This window comes from Aptenodytes forsteri, unplaced genomic scaffold (assembly GCF_000699145.1).
Source record: "Aptenodytes forsteri isolate BGI_AS27 unplaced genomic scaffold, ASM69914v1 Scaffold212, whole genome shotgun sequence".
Taxonomy (NCBI): Eukaryota; Metazoa; Chordata; class Aves; order Sphenisciformes; family Spheniscidae; genus Aptenodytes; species Aptenodytes forsteri.
This window is the reverse complement of record NW_008795487.1, coordinates 1,475,189-1,503,071: the sequence shown is the minus strand read 5'-3', so window position 1 is coordinate 1,503,071 and position 27,883 is coordinate 1,475,189. Positions and strand designations below refer to the sequence as shown.

Here is a 27,883-nt window from a genome sequence, read left to right as displayed (position 1 = left end):
GTGGCTGTAATGTTATTGATATGGCAGATTTTTTTTTTGTATGAATCCGATAGAAATATTTACTAGGTATGACACTATACATTTTTATCTCTAGTTCTCATTAGCAATATTCTGAAGTGAGAGGTTATTATTTCAAAACCAGACTCAACTTAGAAGTCAAGCAGTCATTTCAACCCTTGTCATACAGGAACAAACCTTCTTCTGGATCCTCTTGCTAGCATCTGTACAAATGCTGTTTCCCTCCTTCCTTCCTGGCTCTACACTCTTTTCTCCAGCTTTGCTTTTCCCCCAAGTTTCCAAGGCATGAAAATATAAAAGTTTCAATAGTCTTGTTCATCTCATATAGTAAGGACATGTTTATCCTTGCATCATTCGAGGGCTACTTTGAACCAGTTAATTCAATGTTCCATATCGACATGAAGCTTTAGCCCGTCCAGTTTTCTCTACAAACAGCAAGCAGTGATATCGCTGAGGAAGAAAGCTCACAGACAGTGAAAAGATTGCAAATTGTGCACATGTTCATTCAAAGCTTTTGATAGAGCTATGGAGTAACAAATACCTTTGCAGAATCTAGAATCGCCTTATAGATTTTCTATATAAAAGAGGGGAATGAATTAATCAGATAATATATTCACAGAAAATAATTTGATCTCTGTAAGTCTCTCTCTCTCTCTCTCTCTCTCTCCCCCCCACACACACACACTGTTTTACATGTAGACAGAATTGATGTCAGCTGGTAAAACTTAATGTAATTACTTAATCATAGAATTTCAGGGCTATCTTTCTAGACAAAACTCCCAAGATATCCCTACCTTGTATTTCTTAGCCTATTCAGTCAATACCATAGGAATACCATACCATAGGAATAAAAGTGAACTAACACAGGCATTAACCATGACTTTCTCTGTTGACACTGAATCCGAACAAGTAATTTGGCACACTATCTGAGTGAAAGCAGGTATTATAGCAGAATTTCATAGATGGGTGCTTTCTTACCTTGGGGTTGTGTAGATGTTCTTCAGGAGTTACAGAGTTTGCTATAGAATCTAATGTTTCTATTTAAAAAAAACCAAGTCTTTTAGGGTTGGGAATTTGCCTGTAAAAAGCTTATTGAATGTGTATGGAATGTTATTTTCACAAAGTTACAGGGGTCGGACATTTATTGTGCAATTAATAAGAATGCATGTTAGTACTAAAATATGCAGCTAATGTTTCCAAGTCCACAGACCCCTCCAGGCTGTGCTCTTAACTGATCTTGTGCACATATTTCATGCATATGGTAGTACTATTATACTGAATCACCATTGAATTCTTGTGAAAATGAGTAAGCTGTTGGTCCAGGTTTTTTTTTCTTCAAGCAAGGCATACTTATGTACAGTGATGTGGTTTTGACATATTTTGACTTACAAAAATGAGATTAATAATAAGATTTTCTAAAAATTTAACCTAGCGCAGTCTTCTTTTATGATTTGCATGTCTGCATGTATAGAATACATATAGATAGTGTCCTAATCTGCAGACGAAGATAAAAATAGCTGTTCTTGCTGTCCCTGATTTTTGTGATGCTTGTAGTCACTTTGGGATCTTTGATGCGCATCATCTTTCAGCAGCTGTTCCCCTACGTGCTTGCCTCAAGGGCTGCTTTAGTCCATCCCTGAATACTGCATCAGTATAAGTCATACTTTCTAAACTATGTCAAGCAACTCCCTTTTGCTTCATTAAAATCCCCACAGAATTTACTTGCTATTGCTTAACTAAGTAATTCTAAGGCAATTAATTTTCCGTTATCATTCATTTTGCACTAGCTGTTGAGACACATCCCCTGCAAGGGGTCCCCGTGTGCTGGGAAGAGTGCCCCGCAGCTGAAGAAGCTGCAGAACTGCTTCTGCAGAGCTCATGTAGGGAGCAAACCGAGGGGAGGAGGGGGAGGAGGTAAAGCATTAGCTGCCATCGCCAGCTGAAGGGGAGGTATGTAGCTACGCTTTCACTAACTGGTAGTGGTTAGACGGTCTCTTTAAGCAAGAGCAAGTGTGAAGAAAATCAAGTAAATATGGCTGGCTCCACTGACCTTCCTTTACAGCTTCTAAATAATTTTCTTTTACCTCTTGGAGCACTGTACAAGATAAAGTGTTTGGAATTTTGAATCAATTTTATAATGCTGTTGCAGTCTACCAAAAGATTTGATGAACTCTGTGCAAACATTCCAAAGCACTTTCAGATAGATAGAGAAATTTAAATCTGGAGAAGGTCTAGGTTGTCTAAATCCAGTTTGCATTATAGCTCTGGAAATGCATATTTTTAATTATTATCAAGCACAAAGACTTGTGGCGTAAATGATTTGGGTTGCTTTTATTTCTTACCTTAAAATTAACTCCTGAATTAAGAGTATGGAAACTATCATACAGAACCAGCATTCAGCTCATTGTGTTTATCACACAGCAGGCAATCATGAGACAAACTTTCTACAGATAATTACAAAAAAAAATCGCTATAGAAGTCTTTCCTAATCTTTGCCCGTTCCGAATTGACCCTATAGCATGACCCTATGATGTTGCTATCACCACACCTATTTTGTTGATGTTATTTTTAATAGCCTCCATTGTTGCAGCTTTGGGTGTTTTCATTACTTATATGAAATTCTGTAAATATCCATTCCCCTTTTTGAAATCTTTTCAGCTCTCAGCCTAGTGATGTCCTGTATCAGTGAGCTCTACAACCCAGTCGTGCATTGTAAAGAGTGAAATCCGGGCTGCATTGTTTTCAGTAGCAGTCTGTATTGAGACAACTGTCCCTTTGTAAAAGGCAAGCACCATCCTTTGCTGCTTCATTAAGTCAGCACTGCTAGGCATTCGTCAGACAAAAATAAAGATGATGATGGTGAAGATGCCCCTTCTGTGAAGAGATTATAAGGTTTGCAGTTGGGTTGGGAGGTGGGGAGCTCTAGCATGCAAACTGATAGACGAAAACCTTTGTATCTTCCTTGTCTGTTCTGCCTTTTTTGTCTCAATGGCCATTGCTTGTTTTTTTACGAAACCTTTCCAGGAAATGAGGCAAGGAACTTTTATAATAAGTGCATTTTACAGAGTGTGCTGAAGCTGACTGAATCATTGAAATGTGGGGATCCAATTGTGGGATGGAAGAAATGAGTGAGAAGAAAATAAGAGGTCACTTTGGCATGTGGCTTTGACAGAATGAGAAGGGCCAGAGATGATGGGAGCATGTGAGGAGGTATTTATGTGCAAGAGGGTGGAAATGGAAATAAATCTCTGAGTTGCTTCAGCAGGCCATAACTGGTTATCTCTGATACCAGAAGTCTACTTACAGTGGCTGGATTGACCAGTGCTTAGGGTTGTAGCCCTGGACTTACTACCTGAGTTCAGTTGCCCTTGATGCTGAAGTAACTTTTGGCCCACCATTTCCTTCTGCTTCCATTCCTAGCTTGTAAAATGAAAACTCTACCCAGTCAGGCGATACAGCCAGAAAACTCTACCCAGTCAGGCTGATACAGCCAGCCCAAATTTATGATCTTACAGGTAATTCCTATTTGAAAGAGAAACTCATTATGAATCGAGATTCTTTCGTTATAATTGTCTTTGCTCACTAGAGAATGCACAAAGGTAGGCACTTTCTCAGCACGAGAAGCATCAGATGAGTACAGATGATTTCTCACTTCATCTTTCAAAATGTCTTTAGAGTCAAAAGTCCACCAAATCTCTCAGCTTTCCTGGGGTTTAATCTCTGTGTTAATTTATTTCTGAGCTCCTTCAATTCTGTACCCGAGCTTTTGTTTATGGATACAGTCTGAGATTCATCCTGAAATGATTTTCATCTTCCTTCCAGGCTTCGAAAGGGTTTGGATCAGGTCTGTACTATTTTCCAAAAGAATAATAATGGAATTTTACCTAATATACTGCCCTCCAAATGTGCATTAAATGGAACTGTGGTTCAGAGTGTCACAACTTATAACCTGTATCTCTTAATTTCTCCATTTGTAAGCTTTTAAAAATACCTTTACAGATATATTATTTGTTTGGGGTTTGATTTATGTGAAAAGAAAACTAAACAGTAATCCATTCTTTCCTAAACCTCCCCAAATCTCAACTTCTGAATATTTACATGTCTCAGAGTTTACATAAGTGTGCATTCTAGGCTTTATGTTACTGTACCACTTCCACTTGGTAGTTTGCTGGAATGAAGAGTTGTACATTTGACACGTTTTTTGAAATAGAGCTTTGTACCAGAACAATCTTTGTTCATTCTTCAGGATATACTTTTGTATATCCTTCTTGAAAAATCACCAGAATGAAGGAACTGACAGATGACTCCATTTGTACAGGAATTTTTCCCATCTCTCTACAGAAATTAAAGCAAATTTCACACATAGGTGACAGCAAACTCTTGGAAAATAAAAATGCAGTCAACCCAATGTATGCAATTAAGTATACAATGGTGACAGCAAAAATGCTTATGTGGAAATACACAAAAAATCTAAAGCCAATCAAATCTCAGAAAAACCATGATATCTTTCTGAGAACTGCAAAAGAGCTATCTAACGTGGGTGGTGATTAGATGAGGAGAAAGCCTCCAGTCTGAGGACGGCTGAGGATTCCCCAGTAGCTTACCCTTGAACTTATTTTGCCCTAGTAAGAAGCTGATCTCCTTCTCTGGCTGACAACTCTGCTTCGTGTCTTTTATTGGAGAGAACTGTAAGACCTGATTGCTGCACCCCATCGTCAGCCACAAGAACTATCGAACGTCATCCAGTGCTCCCCACCTTTGCAGAATCAGAAGGGCCATATGTGTGCGTTGATATCAAAGCTCTGAAACTGGAAAGCAAAGACGAAACAGTGACTTACCACACACATTTCTGTGGGAGCTGGTGGGAGCTGTAATCTGTGCTATGTACTTTTAGGTCATTAGGACATAAAAACCTTGGTCTGATCTCCTGCTTTATCACTATGAATAGGTTATTCTCCAGTGCATTTTGAAGAAAAACATAGGAGAATGAGACAGATTTTTCTTTTGACTCCTAAACTAGTCATTTATATATTTATTTTTCTAGTAATTTGGTAAATTGCTTAGTTGTTTACCATTACTGTTAAAAATTTATGTTCAAGGAGAAAAAACAAAGCCAAATCTTTCCTTTTTTCTTTTCCTTTACAAGCAGGCAGGAGGGCCTTGAGATGTCCATATACTATTGTTTCTTATCAGCAAAATATTTCTTATGAAATTAACAGCAAATGAAATATTTCTAGACTGCCTTATTTCTTTCTCAGAAATAATTCTGACTTGTGTCTGAATAATATTTAAACACATTAATAGTAAATGCTGTTAATTAGATTCGGTCTTTTGTAGTGTGATTTTCATTAATTATATTCTTACTTTAACTGAGTTATTTTACACAATCTGTGATCTTCCAGACATGGTGGATTAAATAACCACAAATGAGCACTTGGAGGAAAAAGCACATTCTCAGGGCATGCTTGCTTTTATACTTTCTCCTTGAGAATTTTAAGTGCAATTTATTCATTAGATACATAGACGTGGACAAATGTCCATATACTGTAGTAATTGTTGCAGTATTAAATGAATGTCTGTGTTGTGGTCAGAGGTTTGGATGCTATTTTCAGATGCATTGCTTGTATGCTAGAGAAACATTTGAGATGGAGGAGAAGCACCGTTCAAGGCTGGGTTAGTCTATACACTGGTGAAAGCGGCTTTTGAGGAACTGAGGAGACTGCGGCAAAGGCGTCCAGCAGATTTTAGCTGAAGTATATGGCTTTCCTGAAGCCAAAACACTTTGTAGAGAAAATGCTGATGTAAAAAAAACACCTTATGAAGGAAGAAAACTGTGTGTGTGTGAGACAGAAAGCAGATGCACAGGCTTGACAGATCTATCTGTGCCCCAGTCCACAAACTGGACCTGGAAACTCAAAGTCTAGTATGTCTGTGTATGTGTAGGATGCATCTGCCCAAGGTCTGAGCTATTTGCTTGCTTTGTAGACAGGAGATGAACAAGTACCTATAAAGAATGAGGTGGATCACCTCCTGGGTATGCATCTTCTTTCCATGGGCTGTGAAGGGAAGCCAACAGGACTAGGCTTTTTGATCCTTAAGTCAGGGAAGATGAATTGCTTTCCTTTTGGGGTCACCCGTTGGCAAATATAAGAAACTGGTGCTGAAGTCCCTTTTCTGCCTTGAGATCAGAGCTGAGACTTCCTAGCAGGGTTTTGCACAGGCATGGCTTTTTTTTTTTTTTTTTTTTTTAATAACGTCCCATAGTGAGGCAAAGTAATCCGCCATTCTCTGGTCAGGTCTTTTTGAAGGGAGGTGGGGTGAAATATGGAAAAAAACACCAGAAAAACCAAGAAAAGAGTCAACTACAGGAATTTTTTGTCCTTTTCCCTCCTCCTTTTTAATAGTAAGGAGATGTTTAGAGGAGTCTCTGGTCAATTCTTACCCTTTGTTGCAGATTGTTCACAGGACCCTTGCAGCGATGCTGGGCTCTTTGGCAGCTTTAGCTGCCTTAGCTACTGTTGGGGAGGTAAGTTATCAAACTGTACGTGCTCACTTTGTTTCTGGGTATGATATCCTAAGTTTCTGTGTTTGCCCTGTTGTGATTGGGCACATGACAGAGCAGTGTTTTTTAAGAGAGGGAGATGGTAGGGCAGATACTGGGATGGGGAAGCATCTTGGGGAAAACAAGGCAGCCTAGGCTGTAGACAAGGAGAGTAGAAAAAAGTCAGTCGATGCTATTTTGTTCTGATTTGCAGGAAGCTGAGTACAACCATTTTCAGCTTAATTTAGAGTTACTTTAACACTGTTATTTTCAGTAATGTTAGGTTACCAAGCAAACCTAAATGGAAATACATTGCCTTATACTACCCTAAATAATTACACCTCATGCTTACACCTTCCAATCCTTTTGTTTTCCCCCTGCTTACTCTTAGTTGATATTTAGTGAAACCTCTGATGGATTTTCTCTGTTTTTCTCATAACTGGTCACCGCATCATTGCTACGTTCCCTTAAATTCCCTCCAGTTTGTTCACAGGTGAAGCGGTATGCTTTTGTTCTCTTACCAAAAAGGAAACTGGGGTGTACCATACAATTCGGTTATCTTTTATTTCTGTAATGCTACATAAGGAACAACTAGATAAACCAATAGCCTAATGTAGGCTTTTGATAATGACCCACTTAGGATGCCATCAGTACTTTGAATTAGTAATAATAATAACAATAGTAGTAATCATAACAGTAATAATGGTAATAATAGAGTCCTTTTTGTGTACCTTGTAGGAACACTTATTAATTTCCATCATAGCTTAATTAAATGGTTCATCAATTAAGTGGAGTTTATATTTCATAGCTAATCACAAGTTAGGTGTTTTGTGGCATTCACTGGTAATTGTATTTTTTGATTGCAGAGGCCAAGTATGGTCAAAGTGGTGGAGTGGATTGATTATGAGACACTGGCGCTGCTGTTTGGAATGGTAACTAAAATGTATCTTTTGCTCTAAATGTGCTAAACAATCACATTCAATATAGACATGTTTCCCTTTTAAACATTTTGTTGATTGTACTTTACTGAGACACGTTATGATGAAAACGTGGGCCTTAAGGGATTTATCAAAAAGGAGGATGATCAGACCTCTGAAGGAGCCTTTTGAAAAAGTTGATCCTTTTCTATTTTTTTTTTAAATCTGTAAAATCGTGTTGATAACATACTAAAAACATCCTGGAGGTCTATAAATGGGAAAGACCTGTTTAAGTGCCAATTATTATCACTCTCATTTGTCTTGTTAAGTTTGTTTACTCAAAACCTTCCTCAAATACACTCTGCTGGAAATGTGGTTTTCTTTGTCTTAGTCAGTGCTATGTTTGGAGCCAAAAAAAAGCAAACCAGAAATGGAGGAGAAATATCTGATTAGATTATAGTCATATATTATTTTAATCTCTTTTCCCAGAGCTATTTATGGTAAAAAGAGTTGTCCAAGTGCTATTAAACTCTAACACAAGATATACAATATACAGAGACAAAATTACAATTATCTGTTGCCATTCTGAGCTTTTCTTATTTCCTGACACTGCTCCCTGCTCCCCGCCTTCGCCACAGAAAAAGAAAGCAAAAAAAATCTGTTGGGAGCAAAGATGGAAGGACAGAAAACCTCCCAGAAATGTGGGAAAATGCAAGTAATTCTTGGAGCCGCTATCTTCTGCACTCTGTAGAGCAGTACTGCAGAAAGCAAACACGCTTACTGGCTTTTCTTGATTAATGATGTAAGGAAGATACATTGAGTACTTAATGTATGATACCCACTTAGTCACTACAAATAAGATTCAACCAGACTAGTATGACATTTACAGACTGGTTGAGAACTAAATTTCACCATACGATGCATTAACAAGAGATATCTGGCAGCTGTAGTGGATATCCTAATATGAAGGTGATCAGGTTCTCAGAGCTGTGTCAGATAAGAAGGACTTTTGTCAGGATCACAAACTATATCTCTCTGTTTTTGTGTAATAATTCAGTTGCAAGGTATTCTCTTTTTCTTCATCTTTTGGTAGATGGTTTTGGTGGCCATATTTTCAGAGACTGGATTCTTTGACTACTGTGCAGTAAAGGTAGGCTTGTTTTGGTACTCTTAATTATTATTGGATTAATCAAGTTGGTGTTTAATCAGATCTGTTACACCAAGCACTATCTTTGAAGAACCTTTCTTAGGGCAGTATTTACTTACCACATTAGAAATGACAGTGGTCAACTTGTAATTTTGAAAAATCTCTTAGGGATGAAAGGAAGCCCTTAAGGCAATTCTGTTTCTACGGAAGAAAGGTAAAGGCCCTGAGTAGGGTACACAAGCATATGGACAATATAAAGCTAGAGTTATTCCACTGACTTCCCCAGGACTGCAATTCCACTGTAACTGGAATCTGTATTTATGCCTGGCAGTGGGAGAGAGGAAATATGGGAACCGTATCGTAAAGCCAGGCTTTGTGATCACACATGAAAAATGGCCACAGACCTTTGCACAGTAGCAGAACCAAAGATTACGTGAAAAGGGTAATTCTGGTGGATTGTTTGTGAAGCAAGTATTATCCATGGTGAGGGACTCCTTCACCTGCTGCAAAGCTTAATTTTCTTGAGAAGGGTGGAAAGAAAGAGAACAAAAGTGACAAGGAGGACTGCTTTGAGCACAGAACCCCTAAACAAAACATGGGTGGACACAGCCCCTGCCTACATAGATGCCCAGACTGTGTAGCCCCGGCAGTGCTGCTCTGAGGATGGGGAAGGTGTCCCAGCATGTGGAGGGGGTGGGAGGGCTGAACCACGTTAGTCCACCTGGGCTTGCAGGCAGAAGATGGGGGCTCAGCCCTGCTCCTGCCACAGACCCCCTTCATGCCTGGTAGTGGAGCATGGTGTCTCTTCAGACTTGTTTCTTCCTCTGCATGATGGAAATGTTTGCCCACTGCCACGAAATGTTTTCTTGCTAAATTTATTAATATTGGAGAGGGTGCTGTTGGAGGTGCATGGAGTAGTAAATGCTCTGAGCTCACTGTTGCCTCATCTTTGGTGAAGTTGTTTTAGCTATCATTTTTTGAAAACTAAGCTGGAGTGATCTAGTCCCTTAATTTTGTTTCTGTTTGTTTGGTTTTATTAGGCTTATCGATTCTCTAGAGGCAAGGTGTGGGCCATGATTACGCTTCTGTGCCTCATTGCTGCAATTCTTTCTGCATTTTTGGACAACGTTACCACTATGCTGCTCTTTACTCCAGTAACCATAAGGTACTTTATTGTTATGGTTTTGGACTTGGTCTTTTATACCCAGCAATCAGCAGTAGACATGTGGGCAAAATGCTTGTTTGGACTTTTTTTGATCATCTATATGGAAATCAAAACTTCAAATACTCCTATTGTAGTAGGGTAAAGAGCTAACGTTTTCAAAGGGATTGGTTGCCTTTTCCCTTTGTGTTAATAGCGAGCACATATCTGAAGCCTGTTATACTGCCTTGGCAGCTAACTATTCTGGTTTGTCTCTCTATCTGAACTGCAATAGCATATTGCACCAAATGCTCCCTAGTAGATGAAATTTTTCTCCTGTAAGCAGGGAGAATTTTTTAATTAAATCTGCCTTGTCCTTTACTGGCTAATATTTACATACAATTTTAGATAGTAATTTATGTTTTAGTGAAGTTGTTATCCCTTCTAATACTAGTGACAAATAAATTAAAAAAATCTCCAGATTTCAACTAAAAGCTTTGTTTCAGAATATGAGACTGAATTTTCTTCATGCTGGTTATCATGACACTGGTACAGCCACTGGTTAATTCCACAATTTGAGATTAGATATTTGGAACTTTTAATAGAGAACAGTGAATTTAATTACTTCAGATTTCTATAAATTAATAACATGTGATTTGCAACTACATTTAATCAATGTGTGATTAGAAATTACTGTTTAACCTGAATTTAACCTGTGTCTGGGCAGGGAAATCTGGTTAATCCAGTTCAGTTTCAGAAAGATCTAGTGTGTTTTTGAAGTGATCCTGAGTGATATAATGCTTGCAGTCGTTATCACATTAAAGTACACAAAATTCTATTAAGATATGCTCCCACTTTAAAATGTAGTGTAAAGTAGTAAAAACCAATTTTGCAAGTGGAATTTATTCTAGATTGGGAAACAGCTGGTGAATGAAAGCTCCATTTGTCTTCTGTCCAATTATATTTTAAAAAGATCACTTTGCCTTACTCCAGTCAATAATTTCACCTCTATCAGTAAGCAACACTGGAACTATTAAATACCAGGTTTTCTTTAGCTGTGTTGCAGAATATTTTGAATTAACTATAATTGGGAATGGAGTGAAATCCAGACGTCAGTGCATCATGAACTACTGTTCACAGGCAGAGCTACTGTAGCATTTATTCCATTTTCAAAGAATCATAGAATAGCCCAGGTTGGAAGGGACCTTGAAAGACCATCTGGTCCAACCTTTCATAGGAAAGGGAGCCTAGATGAGATTGCCTAGCACCCTGTTCAGTCATGTCTTGAGAACCTCCAGCGATGGGGACTTTACCATGTCCCTGGGGAGGTTGTTCTGGTGGTTAATTGTTCTCACCATAAAAAAACCTTTTCTTATGTTGAGATGAAATCTCTCCCAGTGCAACTTGTACTTGTTGCCCCTTGTCTTCTCCATGTGGCTCCTTGTGAAGAGGGAGCCTTTGTCTTTGTAGCCACCCTTTAAGTACTGGAGTTTTGTGCTAAATGTATATAAATACTTCAGTTTTATACTAGATGAGTTTGTAACACTGAAGAAGGGGAAACAGCATGCGGGAAACAAAAATTCGTATTTGAATCACTATCAAAGGTAAAATAAAATTTTATCTCACCTAGTAAAACCAAATAATTGCCTATTTCTAAAAGCTTCAGGCTGGGGGTCATTTTTTGTTTTTATCTTACTGCCATTGTCTTCAGCCCTTGTGTACACCTTCACTATGTTGCACTGCGCTGTCATTGCCATGGAGATAAAGCTTGCAGAAAATCCTACTGACTCTAGGAATATAAGGCTTTATATTTCCGTTAATAAGGCGTAAAACGTGATACTTGTTTCACTCTGCATTTTGTAGTAAGCCGACAAAAAAAAGTTAATAGCTACCCCTTTTTGGCTATAGTTTATTTTCAAGACACTTTGTTATTGGGAACTGGAAAAGGCTAATGGTTTTTCACATGGGGAATTATATAACCAGGGTAAATAAACTGAAGAAGTTTGATCCTACCGTATAGCTAACACATTCTGATGGTTTTATACTTTGGGCTTGGCCTTTCTTGGCGTATGTCAGAGGTTCTTTCTGCAAGCTATCATGAGACCCATCAAAAAGAAAGAACTACTAAAGAAAAGTTAAGGTTATGTTTTGAAACATTTGGAAATCAAGGAGTGATGAAGTTAGAATTACAGTTGTGGTCTCGTACCACAATTGATACAATTGGGCCAGCTGAACTACAAAGTACCCTTTAACTGCATAATTTTATGCTGTTGGGGAAATAGTGTATTTTTGCGCAGTTATTTTGTTCTGGAGTTTTTATGGGCTGACATATGTGTCATCTGACTGTTTTTTCTGAGTTTTAAATTGACACTCGGTGACAGCATAAGTGTATCAAGTTAAGCTTTTGTGCAATACACTCTTTTCTCTTTGAAATATAGGTTTTAATAATATAGACTTAGACTGAACAGTAAAGCTCAGCTCTTCCTTCAGGGAAACCTGTGACAGCACTACAGCGAAAGCAATCCTGAGAAAGCATTCTTGCTGCCCGCTCTTCCCCCCATCCCGTATTAGGTAGAGGGGGCAATAATTTAAGCGTGGCCTCCATCTTTACACACTGGAGCAACGTTTTGATAAGCCGTGAGCAGGAAAGCAGTCATTCCTTATTCCAAAGTGCTTAGGCGTGACTTTAACTTTCAGCCTTTAATACCACAGCCCAAGTTTGAAGTCAAACATGTACTTCAGAAATGAGAGGATTGTGCGGATCTGTGCGTAAATGTAATTTGTGCAAGTTGAAGTAATCTGTGTGAAGATTACTGTGTGTAAGTGGGCTCTGAGTTGAAATGGATCATGAGGTTACTGAGTCAATCCCAGTATTTGCCAGAGCACTTTAAGAAGCTTCTTATTAAAGAAGCATTTTTCTTTTATTAAAGAAACATCTTACTAAAGAAGCATTAAATACTTTTGAACTGCTAAAAACATTTTGAGATTTTTTTTTAATAATGAGGAATGTGTATTTTCTACTCTTGTTGCATTACAAATAGAAATACTCGTGATCAAGCTTTAGAGAAGGGGAAAAATAGGAACAGAATAAACCGGATAAACCTAGGCTGAAAGCTGAGGTCTCTAATAGATGATTCATGGCTAATAGGTTGCCTGCACAATCCTCTACCACTGCTCCCCACAAGAAAGTCAATAGCAGATGCTGATTGCAGAGCCTGTGATTGCCCAGAATAGTTTTCCATAGGTCAGTGTAGCCTGGGGATGATGGTTTAAGAAGTTGTATGACGCTGAAAATTTGAGATGCTATTTTCTGTGTAGTCCAACTCTTGTAATAGTTGATTACTTTTAATGAAATGCTTTTTAAAATGCATCAGTTTTGTAACCATTAATTATTGCATTATAAATGTAAAAAAATCTAACATTTTTACATTTATATTGCTATAATTACTGTAGCACTTATCATGTAGCACAATTAAAACTTAAACAACATGCACACACAAAAATATTACATTTAAAATCCTGCAATTTTTCAGTGAAATGACTGTATTTTGTAAATTTTATCGATTTTAAGATTTAAGGTAATTTAGTCATAGGGTAAGAGGTTAATTTCATTCTCTTTATACCGCAGGCTCTGCGAAGTACTTAATCTCGATCCTAGGCATGTCCTGATTGCAGAAGTAATCTTCACAAATATTGGGGGGGCTGCCACAGCTGTTGGGGATCCTCCAAATGTGATTATTGTTTCAAAGCAGGAACTGAGAAAGAAGGTATGTACTGCAAGCTGTTTGGCTACTAAAATTAAGTACCGATGTTGACTTATGCCATGTTGAACCTTCTCTTCCCCCAGACAGCCATATAAACAAGAACACAATCTACTTTTTCTGCCACGCTATTTCTTTCTTAGTAGGACTATCAGACAGAACAGAGTGATTTTTTAGGGACAAAATTGTGATGAAGAATAAACTTTTTGATAGGGACTGAGAATACTGGCTTCCTTTTTTTTTTTTTGTGGTGGTGGGATTTCCTTGTCAATGGCAAAGTGGAGAAGGAAGAAAAACGATGGAGGGCTGTAAAGAGAGGGCAGCAAGTTGGAAAAAAAGAAAAATGTGAAAATGAAGATGAAAATTCAAACCTTTTTTTCAGAATAGGTTTTCTCTCAAAAGTTAAATATATTGAGACAATTTGATTCCTTTTCAGAAATTTCAAATCAGAAATAATTGTCCACACGCAAAACCCCACAATATGAGAGGCTGCGTTGCCCCTGTAGACCCATGTCATACACGACTCGGCTGCGGGCAGAGACTTTGTCCTTCAGCCGCAGCCCAAGGGAATGTGGGGGGTGAGAGGAGAGCGGGGGCTCCTGCCATGCAGCACAGGCCTCAGCTGGCTCCCACCTCCTTCCAACGTCAGTATCCCCAGGCTGCAATGACAGATTTTAGCTTCCAACACTGGGCTCTTCTGTTGTTTCATTTTGCTGGGTGACTGGTGCCAAAGGGAAGGCTACGGTGGCTGGTGCTGGGTGGGACTGCAGGACTCCAGACACCTGCCAGCGGGACTGTCCCGGTCCCACCATTTCCACCCACCCACATGGCCCTCTCGCCCTGTGGACGGGCAGAGCCACTGCTGGAGGGTGTTCACGTTTGCAGCCTTCAGCTTCTGCATGGAGCTGGCGTTTGCGTGAGTTTTCCATGCTTTCAGCTATCCCCGCCCACGTGAACAGGAGGGCATCAAGTCCCACTTCTGCCTCTGACACTATGCTCCCCGGTATCCCTTGGTGTGTCACCCGTCTCTGGTGCGCTGGGGGCGGCAGGCACCCCTGCTTGGGATGCAAGGGGGCAGCCCCTCCTGGGATGGGGCAGCTCTGCTCTCCTTCCACCCCTGCACTGCCACCAACAAGCAGCACATCTGTAGGGACACCAGGCATGTGTTTTCTGTTTTGGCCAGGTAACATAAACCTCCAAAATAAATAAATTTAAAGGAATTCAATGTGGTGTATGGGCTAGTGTGAAAATACCTGTGCAAGTGGGATGAGGGAATTGTAGTATAAAATTCTAGGTTTTTTTAATTTGGAGTCAATTATGTTTCTATTCCTGCACCAGAAAAGGATCTCTTCTAATTAACTGAATACACTCAAATTAATTAAGTACAGTCCAGGTTGGAAAATGTCTTTGAAAATTCATAGTATTTAATAAATTGAATGTATGCCTTCAAAATATTTGAAATGTGCTGCAATTAGTTTGTTTGGATGCTGACTTTGGAGACTCTGTAATATTTCTGGCTGAGGATTTGATAGCTAAATTTTACATTTTAAATACGAAATCTGTGCAAATATTTAAAACTTCTTTTCTAAAAGAGAATAATTAGCACCTGCCAGGGAGGTCATTTTCTTAAATACCCAGAAACTCACCATCTCTGTAGAACCTTTAGAAGTGGCTATAAACATGGGAAGCAATTAAGCAATCACATTGAAAGGAAACAATTTTACATTTCTCTTGAATGAGATACTGATAATTTTAGGAGGACTGAGATGTATAAATACCTATGCAAACGTGACATTATAGCAAATTCTGTATTTGAAACAAGCACAAAAACTTTCCAAATGTTTTCACTCTGGATTGTTTTCAGATCTTTTGTTGCATCACAGAAATAAGGACGTAATAAAATAGATCAGATTCAACACAGGACCATGGGACTTGTGCTGCTTCTTTCCTGCACTCTCATTTGTTATATCTATATATACATAAATAAAAGAGGGTCAAAGACCTATCCTTGGCTCTGAGGCTGAGTGGCATGGACTGGCTTATGTCCTCACTGCTTAGGGCTCACCCCCTGTAAAGGAGATTTGCCTGGGAGAGTGCTGGCAGGAGTAACAGGGTAAAGCCAGGGGTGAGGGCAGGGAGGGAGCTGGACCATCTGGCCTCTTACAGTCTGTGCTGTTGAACTAACAGCTCGATAGTAATTTTGTCCACCTGCTCCAGCATGCTCTCTTTTATTCAGAAGAGGAAACTTAGTCATTGTTATCTTGTTCCTGAAACTACTTCTAGCAAAGGCTGCTGTGAGGAAGGGTTATATGATCAACCCCAAATCTGCCTCTAAAACGCGTGGGATGTCTGCTATATTTGTACCAAGTAAAATTTATTCTTTTTTTTTTAAAAGTGTTTCAGAGGTAAAAGTTCTGCAACAATGGCATTTTGGAAACAGGCCTTCATGCAGTATCTTTATAGTGTCTATTATGATGTTTTCTACAGAAAATATCTGGGTTTTTACTTCTTTTTAGCATTATGGCCATGTTTTTGCCATTCTAGGAAATTTTTCTCCTTGATATTGTCATTGAAATTCCCCTTTTCATCCTCTTGCACTTCTTCTTCAGTGTTATTTTTGCATAGTAAGTACAGGAGTACTTGGACAAATGCCCCTGTAGGAGGCATTAATACTACATAGTGTATTGCACTATGTAGATGATTGGTTTTTCTATATTATTAGGTGCCATCAGGAGGATAATTTTACCAATCTTCCTGAACTTTTACTGTTGTACACCAACCTCTAAAAGCAGCCTAGCAAGATATTATGCAAGTTTACACTTTCTTAGGAAACCTTGGATTTTAAATCAATACAAAATGAAGTGCAGCCTTGTTACTTTGGGTGCTGTTATTGGGCTATAGCATTAGAAATGCTTTACTCTTTGTTTACTGTAGCGCTGGAGAGATTTTTCTCCCTAGGTTCTGGGGAAAACTCATGTCATATTAAGACTATTTTATTTAAAGTATGTTTGTATAAATAAGCTTTTTGTTACAGTTTACTCATTAAAATGTCGGGATAAGTCTGTTTATTTGTCTTGAGATGCAAATGGATGCCAAAAGGATTTTTTCTTTGTAGCGGTGGTTAATTTATAATACTGACATTTTCCCTACCATCATGCCTGGAATCAGTGGAACATTTGCATAATAGGGGAGGAAGATTTGTTGTACTCTTGCTTGTTCTTAGTTGGAGTTGGAAGAAGTCTCACAAAATAGCATTTATGTTGTGATATTAGGCAAGGAAAAGAAGAGTTTTCATTAAGAGCAAATGGAAAACTCATTCAGTGAATACAAAACTTTTTAAAATCTTTTATTACCTGCAGAGTACTGCTACTGAGTGGCCATTGTTAGCAAAATTATATTTTTATCTTGAAGAGATATGTGCTTTGGACTTTGGGAACTCCATTTTTATATGCACAATAGGGCATGAACCAGTTCGAAATGGTCTTTGCTTTCAGAAAGGTTGAACGTTAAGTCCTCTATATTTGGGAACTTCACAAGTATCTACAGTCACGCCTTTGAAATCAGAAGCTGCTTGTGCTCTAAGTTTAGGCTGTCATTACAAGATCTTTAGAGAATGGATGGTGAATAGGTCTCCAGAGCAAAACAATGGTGTGAATATAGTGTGCATTAGTGTATCTAGCTTTAATCTGTCTAAGAGGTAATGATAAGAGCAAAGGCATTTTTAGCATGTGCTAGCCACTGGATTATATCCTCTTATTTACTGTCTTTGTTAGTGTGTGATAAAGGTTGTACTATTAATCTGATGTTTGCTGAGGATTTTGGGTTTTCAGCATCCCACTCAGCGTTATTCCTGCCATTTAACAGGAATTCCTTGGAAAATGGACAGCCATCAGGTTCCCCTGTTCTGCCTTTTGGAAACTTTCAGCCTTCATGCTGAAATTTGGCATGATGCAATATTAGTTGGTTATATTTCATGAAAAAATGTGATACCAAAAATTTATGAATAGAAGTAGATAATTCTGAAAAATGGAAGAGAGAAATTAATTTATATGAATTTATAAAGGTATTTCAAGCACTGGCAGATTGTGAAATGGATTCCCATAGTTTACTAAGCTATTTTTGTTGAGTTTCCTGCATACAAGGTTGTTAAAACTTTTAATCAATTTGTAAAAGTCCTGCCCTTTCTGTCAATGTTTCATTGATTCCTTTTCTCAAGAAAAAAATGAAATCCTAGGTAAGGTATATGAAACAAAATTTATGGGTTTATGGCTGATTTCAGATTTTTTCCCATCTCTGCATGTAGTAATCATTAAAGAGTATAGTGCAAGACAAAAAAGCAGGTTTGTCAGTGTCTCAGATAAGCATTATTTTCATGTAACTGTGTTAGACCATCAGTGTTTTCTGGCTCAGCGACGTCATGAGCAGTTCATCCTGAGACAACGTAGATCTCAGTCACTCAACCAGAAGGGATGTTTAAACCAGTGTAGAAATAATAAATTACTCTTGCTCTTCCTCATTTTATTAATTTTAAAATATTAAGTAAAGGGCATTCTGTCTAGAAGCACAATATTTGCTGCTCCCTGAATTGCTGCGCCTAGCTATAATTTTTGCTTTCTCTTTGCTCTAAAATGGCAGGTTTCCTCTGGAAAGGTCTGAGTTACTAGAAGTTAATTTCACACCTCAAAAAGCAGTAAAAAAAAAAAAAAATCAGGATGACAGAAAATTAGTATTTTAGGAAAACTGTATGATACTTCCTCCTAATATGAAATTAATATATTTGACTTTGCATTTAAAACTATAAACCAAGGAAAGATGCCCACTCTGTTTCAGCTCTGGAACTGTAGGCAGTGGAACCTTTAGGCTGTTGTCTTGCTAAAACAAAATCTTCAGATTTTCTGTCAACTGGGGAATGGGAGAAATTTAACACAATCAGCATAGCCTCAAGTAAGGGACATTTGAAACATGTATTGTATTTATCTGATGGACTGAAATCTCCTGGAAGAAAAGTATTTCTTGCCTACTGTGCATGTCAATTCTATTTCAGTCTATTGTGCAAGAAAAAGAAAATCTTCATGAAAATGACGTTGTTGTATGCAGCAGACATGTGGAGCACTTTAGTGTGTTTTTACAATGCTGAATCCTGGCCCCAGCAGTGCAGAGGACTCAGCAGGTATAAAATATGTTATCCACAGCCACACAGGGTATGAATGTAGGTTCTGTGGAGATGTTGCATGCCCTTTCTAGGATGTGGGAAAGGGAGCAGGAGCAACAGATGAAGTAACTGTGCCACCATCTTGGTATCTGTTGTGGTTTAACCCCAGCCGGCAACTAAGCACCACCCAGCCGCTCGCTCACTCTCCCCCAGTGGGATGGGGGAGAGAACTGGAACAGTAAACGTAAGACAACTGGTGGGTTGAGATAAAGACAGTTTAATAGGTAAAGCAAAAGCTGCACACGCAAGAAAGCAAAACCAAGGAATTCATTCACTGCTTCCCATCGGCAGGCAGGTGTTCAGCCATCTCCAGGACAGCAGGGCTCCATCACGCGTAACGGTGACTTGGGAAGACAAACGCCATCACTCTGAATGTCCCCCCCCTTCCTCTTTCTTCCCCCAGCTTTTTATTGCTGAGCATGATATCACATGGTATGGAATATCCCTTTGGCCAGTTTGGGTCAGCTGTCCCGGCTGTGTCCCCTCCCACGTTCTCGCTGGCAGGGCATGAGAAGCTGAAAAGTCCTTGACTAGTGTAAGCACTACTTAGCAACAACTAAAACATCAGTGTGTTATCACATAATTCTCTACTAAATCCCAAACACAGCACTGTACCAGCTATTATGAAGAAAATTAACTCTATCCCAGCCGAAACCAGGACAGTATCCTCTGCTGCATCGTTCTTATCTGTGGTGCAATGTAAACCCTTTAGTCTCTTAAAGTTCTCCAGAGGCTGGCAGTTGACTACTAGTCAGTAGTGTCAGGTGTGAAATCTGCCTGCTCCTTCCCTGGAAACATATTCTGTGTGCTGCAGAGAGGCTGGTGCTCAGCACCCAGCCCAAAGCATCAGGGTGGGCAGTGAACTGTTTTTCACCATGAGCCCATCTGGTATCAGCCATAAAAAGGAGTGTACTTGGTAGTCTTCAGCCTCCTCATGGTTACAGGGTGCAAGTTGTCCAAGGCTAGCGATCGTCAGGATTCATTTTCACTCACTGGCTCTTTTGGATCAATGCAAGGAGGAAATGGGGAGGAAAGCCATGAGTGAGGGATAGGAAGAGAATTGATTCCAGCCTTGCACTATCACAGGCAATACTGTCATGCAAGCTCTTACCTGAAATAAGCATGCTCCATGTTAGAAGACGATTTGTTTCAGTTGAATTCAGCAGTCGCAGCAGAGCGGCATGTTTTCTTTTTCCCCAGGGATCTCAGAGATAAGGAAGATCAATGGGGTGATATTATGAAGTTTAACAAAATCCTGAATCTCAGCCCAGCTACTGTCTTTGAAAAGTTTGGGTAAGCTCCTGGATAGGATGCCAAAAAATCCAGTAGACAATTTTTTTCTCTTGTGATGGTGTCTCCAAATCACTTTTAAGGCTCATCTATGTCAGCTCTTATGTCACGAAGCTGTGTTAATCCTGATGTTTTTTAAGAGTATTGTGATCTCCACCTCATTTAAATTCCTTTCAACTATCAGTCAGACCTGAGACCTCCTTCTTAACCTCAGCATTTTAGTTTGCCTTCTAGGGTGATGTGATTTTCCTTTTCATAGAGAAATTAGTTTTGTGGGTTTCAAGCGGCACATTTCTTGTGCTTTTTTTTTTGTTTGAGAAACTTCTGCATTGTGGCATTTCAGGAGCAAAGCACAATTGGTTTGCTCTGAAATTGGTGTGATATTCAACACCTAGAAGCAAGTGACTGTAAATCTGTGTTTTTTTCCAATAAGCCACTTCCTAAAATTCAAGTTCCATTAACATATGATGGAGACATCTCATATTTAAAGTCGAGAGTTTCCAAGGATTCTTTGGGTTCCTGTTTCTCTTTTTTATTTCCTACATTAGCAATTAGCTTTATGCCTGAGTATCTCTGCGGAGAATTTCTGCTGCTATACTCTGCCTGGTAGCTGGCATCCTTCTTCGTGACATGGGCATATTGCTGCCAGCCTAAGAAAAGCTTCAGGTCCACTGCTCTTTTTAAGACTAGGTTGAATGCAAAAATAATTTTCCTCGTTCTGGTAATTCGAGATTGAGTATATTCTGACCACCTCTAATTACTTTATTGCTCCTCAACTAGCTGTTTCCCAGTCATTCCGTTTTTCAGTGGATAAAATATTTTCCAGTCAGGTTTAGGCATTGCTATTTTAGCTGCTGTAGCTTCAGTGTTTTTACAGCTTAATTCCTTTCAGCTTCCTACCTCTCCTTAGGTCATTTTAGAGACCATACAAAAACTGAGTACTTATTTTCCATACTTCCTGAGCTGCTTAATGGCACATTGTCAATACTTGAGCAATTTCCAAACCAAGGCCCGTTCACCATGCTCTTAAGGATTCTGATTTTTCTGGCCAAAATTTTCTGATTTTTCTCTTTGGAGGCAGCCCATATATAAATTAGATTCATTGTCAATTTTAAATGGCTGTAATTAAGGAAATATACATGGGGGATATGGACTTTATATACTTTGGGGGCAGGTCTTACAAACATTGAGCCTTTGCAGAATTTCAACTATTTTTTTTCTTCTCATTGCTATTTGTAAATTTCCTAGAGTTATGAATGTTGATTTCATCCTTCATAGAAATGTCTCCTGTAGCTCTGAATCTTGACTCGGTGCCCAGAGGCCAATCTTTCTGAGTATTTATAAAAATCGACTTGTAAAGTCTGTCTTGCAGACATGCCAGACATATGACTGGCTGACCTATTATGTAGGCAAACTGAATGAAAATATATTATTTTCCTTTGTGGTATCATATTTTTCTGTCCGATTCTTAAAATAATCTTATTCCAATTCCTGAAGAGTCTTCTTTCTACTTTCATAAAAGAAATGGCAGTAGCTGAGTTATAACAAAAGGCCAGTGCATGAACAGGTATACAGTTTCACCTTTTAGTGGCTGGAGAGTAGGAGAGGTAAGGAATCTACTACTAAATAGCAACTAAGGATGATTTTCTTTAGCTCATGAAGCTGAAACCTATATTTTTCATAGGATCAAATTCTAATACCAGGTCTGCATATTTATGTTTGAGATTTATTTAACTGTCTGCAAACTATGGATTTTTTGCAAAAGAGCACTAATCTTTATCTGGCTACGAAAGTTCTTTATGACTTTAATCAGTTTCTTGTGTCGTGTATTTTTTATTATGCCCTGTGGTACAATGGAGAAACTTTTTTTTTTCCTTTTTTGAACCAGAGACATTTCGGCTGGGACATTTCCACATAAATTATTTTAGTAGGAGGCAATATAGCTGTTTTCAATTTGTCTTGGCATTACAGAAGCGTTTATAGGTAGCACACAGGTATTTGGTAAAAGGCAGGTCACTGTCATCCTTGTAGAGACATAGAGGTGTGGCACAGAGAGGTCCCATGACATTCTAGAGTCTCTGGAAAATCAGTGGATGCTCTAAAAATTCAGTTTGGACAACCTGAGCTATCCAGGGCTTGGACCATGCTTTCTTCAAAGCGTCACAGAGCTGTTGTGCTGGGATCACCAGTTCAGACAACCTCTGCTCTGTGAATGTAAGACAGTTCCTTGCTACCAGAGTACTTAGATGTGATCCCCCTTGGAGCTTCATGGACAACTTCTTTTGGACAGGCTAGTCACGACTACTTCAGAAAATCCCAGCCCAACGGCTAACCCCGATCCACTACAGTGTGTGCAACATGGAATCATGGAATAATTCAGTTGAAAGGGGCCCTGGAGGTCATTTAGTCCAACATCCTACTCAGAGCATGGCTAAATTGTCACTATTTATTCTTATTGCTTAAAACAGTAGCTTTTTAATATATTCTGCCTAACCTTTTTGAAAAGCCCTTCATTAAAAGGTTTCATTATGCAAAATGTAAAGAAATGTGTCCATTTATTAAGCAGGTAGAAAAATAAACAGAATATTGACATATAATATTTTTATTGTAGAAGAATATTTGTGAATTTAGATGAAATCCTGGTTCAGATAGAATTATTGTAAAAATCCACGTTGTCATCAGTTTAAAACAAAAGCTGGTCATGAAAATTTAACTATTTCTGTGATTCAGTGTGATTTAAAATGAATTTGCAGTGATTTAAGTGATGAAAGTGAAAGTTAATGATTCAGTTTGTTTTTTTTTTCTATTCATGTCAGGCACACTAAATATATTTCAGAATAACTCGTAATGCTATTTTTTAGTTCTCTGAATGAAATTGTAATGTGGCTCGTTTCCTTGAAACAGATGAAATACAGCATATACTGTACTTACTTACATACTTTATTGCTTTATATTTATTATTGACTGCTAAAGTACATATAGTTGAATACTTTTCCCTGTAGGTAATATAGGAAAATAACTGATTTTTAATTTAGGTTTTCATTTTTATTTCCAGGGATTGGATTTTGCAGCCTTCACAGGGCATATGTTTGTTGGCATCTGCCTTGTTGTTCTGGTCTCCTTTCCTTTTCTCAGACTTCTTTACTGGAACAAAAAACTTTACAATAAGGAGCCGAGTGAAATTGTTGGTAAGTGTGAGCGTGAAAACATTTTTATTACCACTACATTGAATATGTGCTAAATAGAAACTGAGTAGTGCCTACTACAATGTTGTCCTCAGATGGAAGTGCCCACTATCCTTCAGTCTCTGAACATTAATTTTTTAACTAATAATTTAGATTTTATTTTTAGTCATAATATTTTCTGACTTTTAGAAATGGATGTTTTTCTGGTGCTAAGGTTGAGGTGTTGACATGAATTATGAAATATATTCAAAATTTATAGGGATATTTTGCATCATTTATAGCCATTGGCTTGAGTACCAGGGTGTTCTGTACCACAACAGATAACATCTGCTCAAGGTGCTGAGTTCACAACCTAGTTTTAGAAATATCCCAGGTTTCCCTTATGACAGGCATAGTGCACTGATGTATTCCCTCAGTGCTGGTTTTCTTCCACTGGATTTTTTCAGCAATCTTTTCCTGGTCTGTGGTCAGCGAAGGACATTTCATCAAGAGTAGAAGAACTTTCCACGTTCTTTCCAGCTTGCCTCTGTGGCTCTTCCAACCCTAAAGTTCCCTGGTGTATAATTTCTATAATTCAGTAGGACTAAATCTATGTCTTTTCTAGGTTGCTCACCTCAGTAGTCTCTAGAAGTCTTGGTAAAGCTGTTTCAATGCCTGTTGAGTATGTCGGTCCCTTTTTGTCTTTATGCTTTTACGCCTTTCTATTCAGTCATTTTGAAGTTTTCATCATTGTTCTCAGGCTTCTGTTTAAGTGGTGAAACCTAATAATAATAACCCACAAATGTTCACAATTTCTTTACAAGGTAAGAAGTAATTCACCAAGTATAATTTCTTAGCAAGCTTTGTACAAAGATAGTTGAGTATAACTGTTTCTTCCCTGGGACTGTTTTTTTTTCACTTTTGGCTGCAGAAGACTTAGGATCCAGGCTTCCATTGACCATGCAACAGAGGTTTTAATGTGCTGTACGACATCTCTGAACCTGTGTGCGTGGTGTCTGTTTAGCATGGGGAGGACAACTTTTCATATGGTTGATATAACTTGGCTCCATTTGTAATCTGTGGAGAAAGATTAGCCCTTCTAAAGACTAATGTAGCTGTCTACAGTAGAACAGATATATTTCATCCTCCAAAAGTTTACTTCTCTCTTTTGAGTATAAGGGGAGTCCAAGGTGACTAACTCGGAGATCTTCATGATAGGTACCTAATTTGGGCAAGATGAGTACCACTTGTAGTGACTTGCCTTGTTCCAGGGAAAATTAACTTTAGGAGTAGGATTCTGTTAAAAAGACAGAACTGACAGTCCTCTCCTCAGTGGATTGTACCATGTCTCTTGAATCCCATTTGATAGAAAGGTCAGAGAAGAGGCTTCACTGCTTAGGAAGTTGGCTCTTGTGCAGACATTCGGTTTTGAGGGACTTCAGTGCCCATTCAGCACAAGGCATGCTCAGCCTACCTGTTCACAGCTCTAGGGGCCAAAGTCTTTCCCAGTATTAAGAACTAAAGCATTTTTGAGCTGTTCTAGAGGTGATACTACCTGTTTTCTAAGAGAATTAAGGAGAATTTTCCTTCTATATATTTGCTTGGTGTGAGATACGCATTTTCATTACTGTGCCATTGTACAACAGCTGAGGCTTTCTGCAGCCTTAGAGATTTGATCCTGAAAGCAATAGAAATAAAGCAATGAACTCAGTCCCTAAAATGCCTAGATATTTCCCTGTGACACTACAAAGTAAGATTTTTCAGAAAGCTGTCAAGAATCTTCTTTTCCTACCTTCTCGTACCAGGGCTGCAAGAGGTCTTCCTTACCTGGTAAATAAATCTATCGACTGTATACTTCTGGGTCAAAGAGAAAGATGACTTTATTTACCAATAGACAAAAAAGATAGGACACTTTTGGCTCACCTCAGTTTATACTACGTCAGCTTCCATCCAAATAGCTAGAATTTTGGGTGCCAGGAATGCCTTTAGAGAAGGTAAGTCACTGAAAATTGACAGTGTTAACATGCAGAAAGGGATGCTCTCTTCTCCTAGCCATAAATGTGCCTGGAATTTGTCAATTTTAAATAATTAATGTTGAGTTTTGTCTTGTGGGAAGGCATCATTACCTAAAGTAAATATCCATAAAAAACTTAATAATAAGCTTTGTGAACTTTGTATCACGGGTGAGCGATCTTCCTATTTGTCTGGTCAAAGTTACTACTTTGAAGAGAGGCAAAAAAGTTAAGAGATAAACAATATCCACTCCCAAGTTGTCCCCAGTAGACTACTGAAATGCATAATCTGAACAGGTGGGGAGTTGGCTCATGTTCCTATTGCTCCTTCTCTTCTTCATACTGGTGGATGAAAAACTGGATGTGAGCTGGCAACGTGTGCTCGCAGCCCAGAAAGCCAACCATATCCTGGGCTGTATAAAAAGCAGCGTGGCCAGCAGGTCGAGGGAGGTGACTGTCCTCCTCTAATCCGCTCTGGTGAGACCCCACCTGGAGTACTGCGTCCAGCTCTGGAGCCCTCAGCATAAGAAAGACACGGACCTGTTGGAGCGAGTCCAGAGAAGGGCCACGAAGATGATCAGGGGGATGGAACACCTCTCCTATGAAGAAAGGCTGAAAATTAAATTTTTTATGCTGAGGGTGGTGAAGCACTGGCACAGGTAGAGAGGTGGTGGATGCCCCATGCCTGGAAACATTCCAGGTCAGGTTGGATGGAGCTCTGATCAACCTGATCCAGTTGAAGATGTCCCTGCTCATTGCAGGGGGGGTTGGACTGGATGTCCTTTAGAGGTCCCTTCCAACCCAAACCATTCTATGATTCTGTATCAAAAAGCTAAATATAGAGCAAGTTCCTACCTGTTCAGTGCAGGGCTCAAGAATGAGAATCCTTTGTGGAAGAGATCATCTCTGGGAAAGGAATTACCTTTTTGTTGGGGAGGAAAGGAACCCTTGCAACCTCCCAGATAAAACCCTTTGTAATTATGCATCATTATAAAAAATGATTACTTTTCTTTGTTGCCTGGAACTATATTATTAAATCTTTGGTATTCAGCATTTTTTGTAACTTCCCAACTTTCTTATTTAAAAAGAGTTAATTTGCTTTTATTAATTTCTTATTTTCTAATAAAAGCCATATCTTCATGGACATTTCCACGAATAACTAGAGTTATTATATACTTAATATATATATTGTATACTTAAATTAAGTATAAGTAAATTTAAAAGTGCCAGCTTGCAAGGTGTCTTGAGATAAGCAATAACTAAATAATCAGAAAATATATTCTGCCAACTGTAAGCAATTTTGATCCTGACATAATAGCATGCTTTTGTGAATATACATTTTAGAAAATAGAATTGTTATTGTTACACTTTAAAAGTTTATAGATGAAAGAAAAGAATATGTTTTGGATTTTTAAGAAATCAAGTATGCATAACGATTTTTTGATTAATTTGAGTAGTACAATTTATTCACTGACATAATATTTTTGTCAGCGAAACACTGTACACTTTTAAGAGGCTAGGATATTTCCCTCAATTCATCTCTCTGTAATCTTTGTTACTTGCAGCTTAGTATGTTCAGATATAGCAGTCTCCCAATCAGTATACCATGTGTTCTTATAATCAGGTGCTCCTCCATCACTGTGAAGCTAATCAGTAGCTGTTCAATTAGAGCAAATGCTGAAGAGCTACTCTTTCCATTGAAATTTTCTGTGAAAGGGGAAGAGAAAGTGACAAAGACAGTTCCATTAGGAGGTAGCCGTCATGATTTGGATTTGCAGAATATGCTCCAAGGTGCTTTCAGGGGTCCTTCCATCTCAGGTTGCAATGATTCTGTGATAACTTCAAATCGCTTGTTTGAAGCAGCTGTTTTAATCAACTAAATACCAGCCTTCCCTCAGCCTGCCCCCAATTAGCAATTAAACAAGATATGTGAGACTTAATTGGTATATTATTCACCACAGAATTTTTTCACTGTATGCCATGTGCTTTAAGCTTTTTTCTGTTGCTTTGGGCTACACAGATTATTGGGAATGGATAAGCACTAATTTTAACAACAGACAATGCTGTTATTCTGATGATACATTGTCAGATTAATTCCAATGCTGTGTGTTACCAGTGTCTTTAAATTGTTGGCTTTCAGACTGCGTTGTAGCACCTGTGCAGCAGAAAAAAATGCATGTTCCTTCCCCAGGAGCCACTATCTACCTGCAGTAGCTTGAAGAGGGACATATTACAACAGAAAAAAGAATCTGAGGAACTCAGCCATGAGAGAAAAAAATCGAATTCTTTTTAAGAATAAAGGGATATTTTGAGGACTTTTGAGTGTGACTTTCAGCTGATAAACTCATGCCTTGTTCTATGTGATGCAGAAAAGGATGGTAGAATTAGGGTAGTAAGCTAAGAAGGTTTAAAAAGTATATCTATACTTTCAAAAAAGAATATGTAAGGAGAAATAATCATATATGAGTGTTAAGAGGAATTAAAGTTCCTGTTCCCCCCACCCCCTGCCCCAAAACTTGAAACCAAAATTTTTACTTACCTTAAGGGTTAACAATACATTATTTAGTCCCTGGGAAGTGTGACAATACACTGTTATGTCTCAGCTATCAAGATGTGGACCTCAGTGTTTGGGAAGGTTGCTATCCCCAGGACAGCGGGTGGCATGTGATCTAGTGAGAAG

The 27,883-nt window shown here is 38.6% G+C and overlaps 1 protein-coding gene across 1 annotated transcript in view; it reads left to right on the top strand.

The window, feature by feature from the left end:
* OCA2 (OCA2 melanosomal transmembrane protein) overlaps positions 1-27,883 on the top strand; it is a 184,428-nt gene that overhangs the window by 46,429 nt on the left and 110,116 nt on the right. The window contains exons 9-14 of the mRNA XM_009281338.2: positions 6,473-6,544; positions 7,426-7,491; positions 8,570-8,626; positions 9,664-9,788; positions 13,393-13,531; positions 23,083-23,215. Of these exons, the coding sequence (XP_009279613.1) occupies positions 6,473-6,544; positions 7,426-7,491; positions 8,570-8,626; positions 9,664-9,788; positions 13,393-13,531; positions 23,083-23,215 (592 nt within the window). The remainder of the gene's footprint in view (positions 1-6,472; positions 6,545-7,425; positions 7,492-8,569; positions 8,627-9,663; positions 9,789-13,392; positions 13,532-23,082; positions 23,216-27,883) is intronic.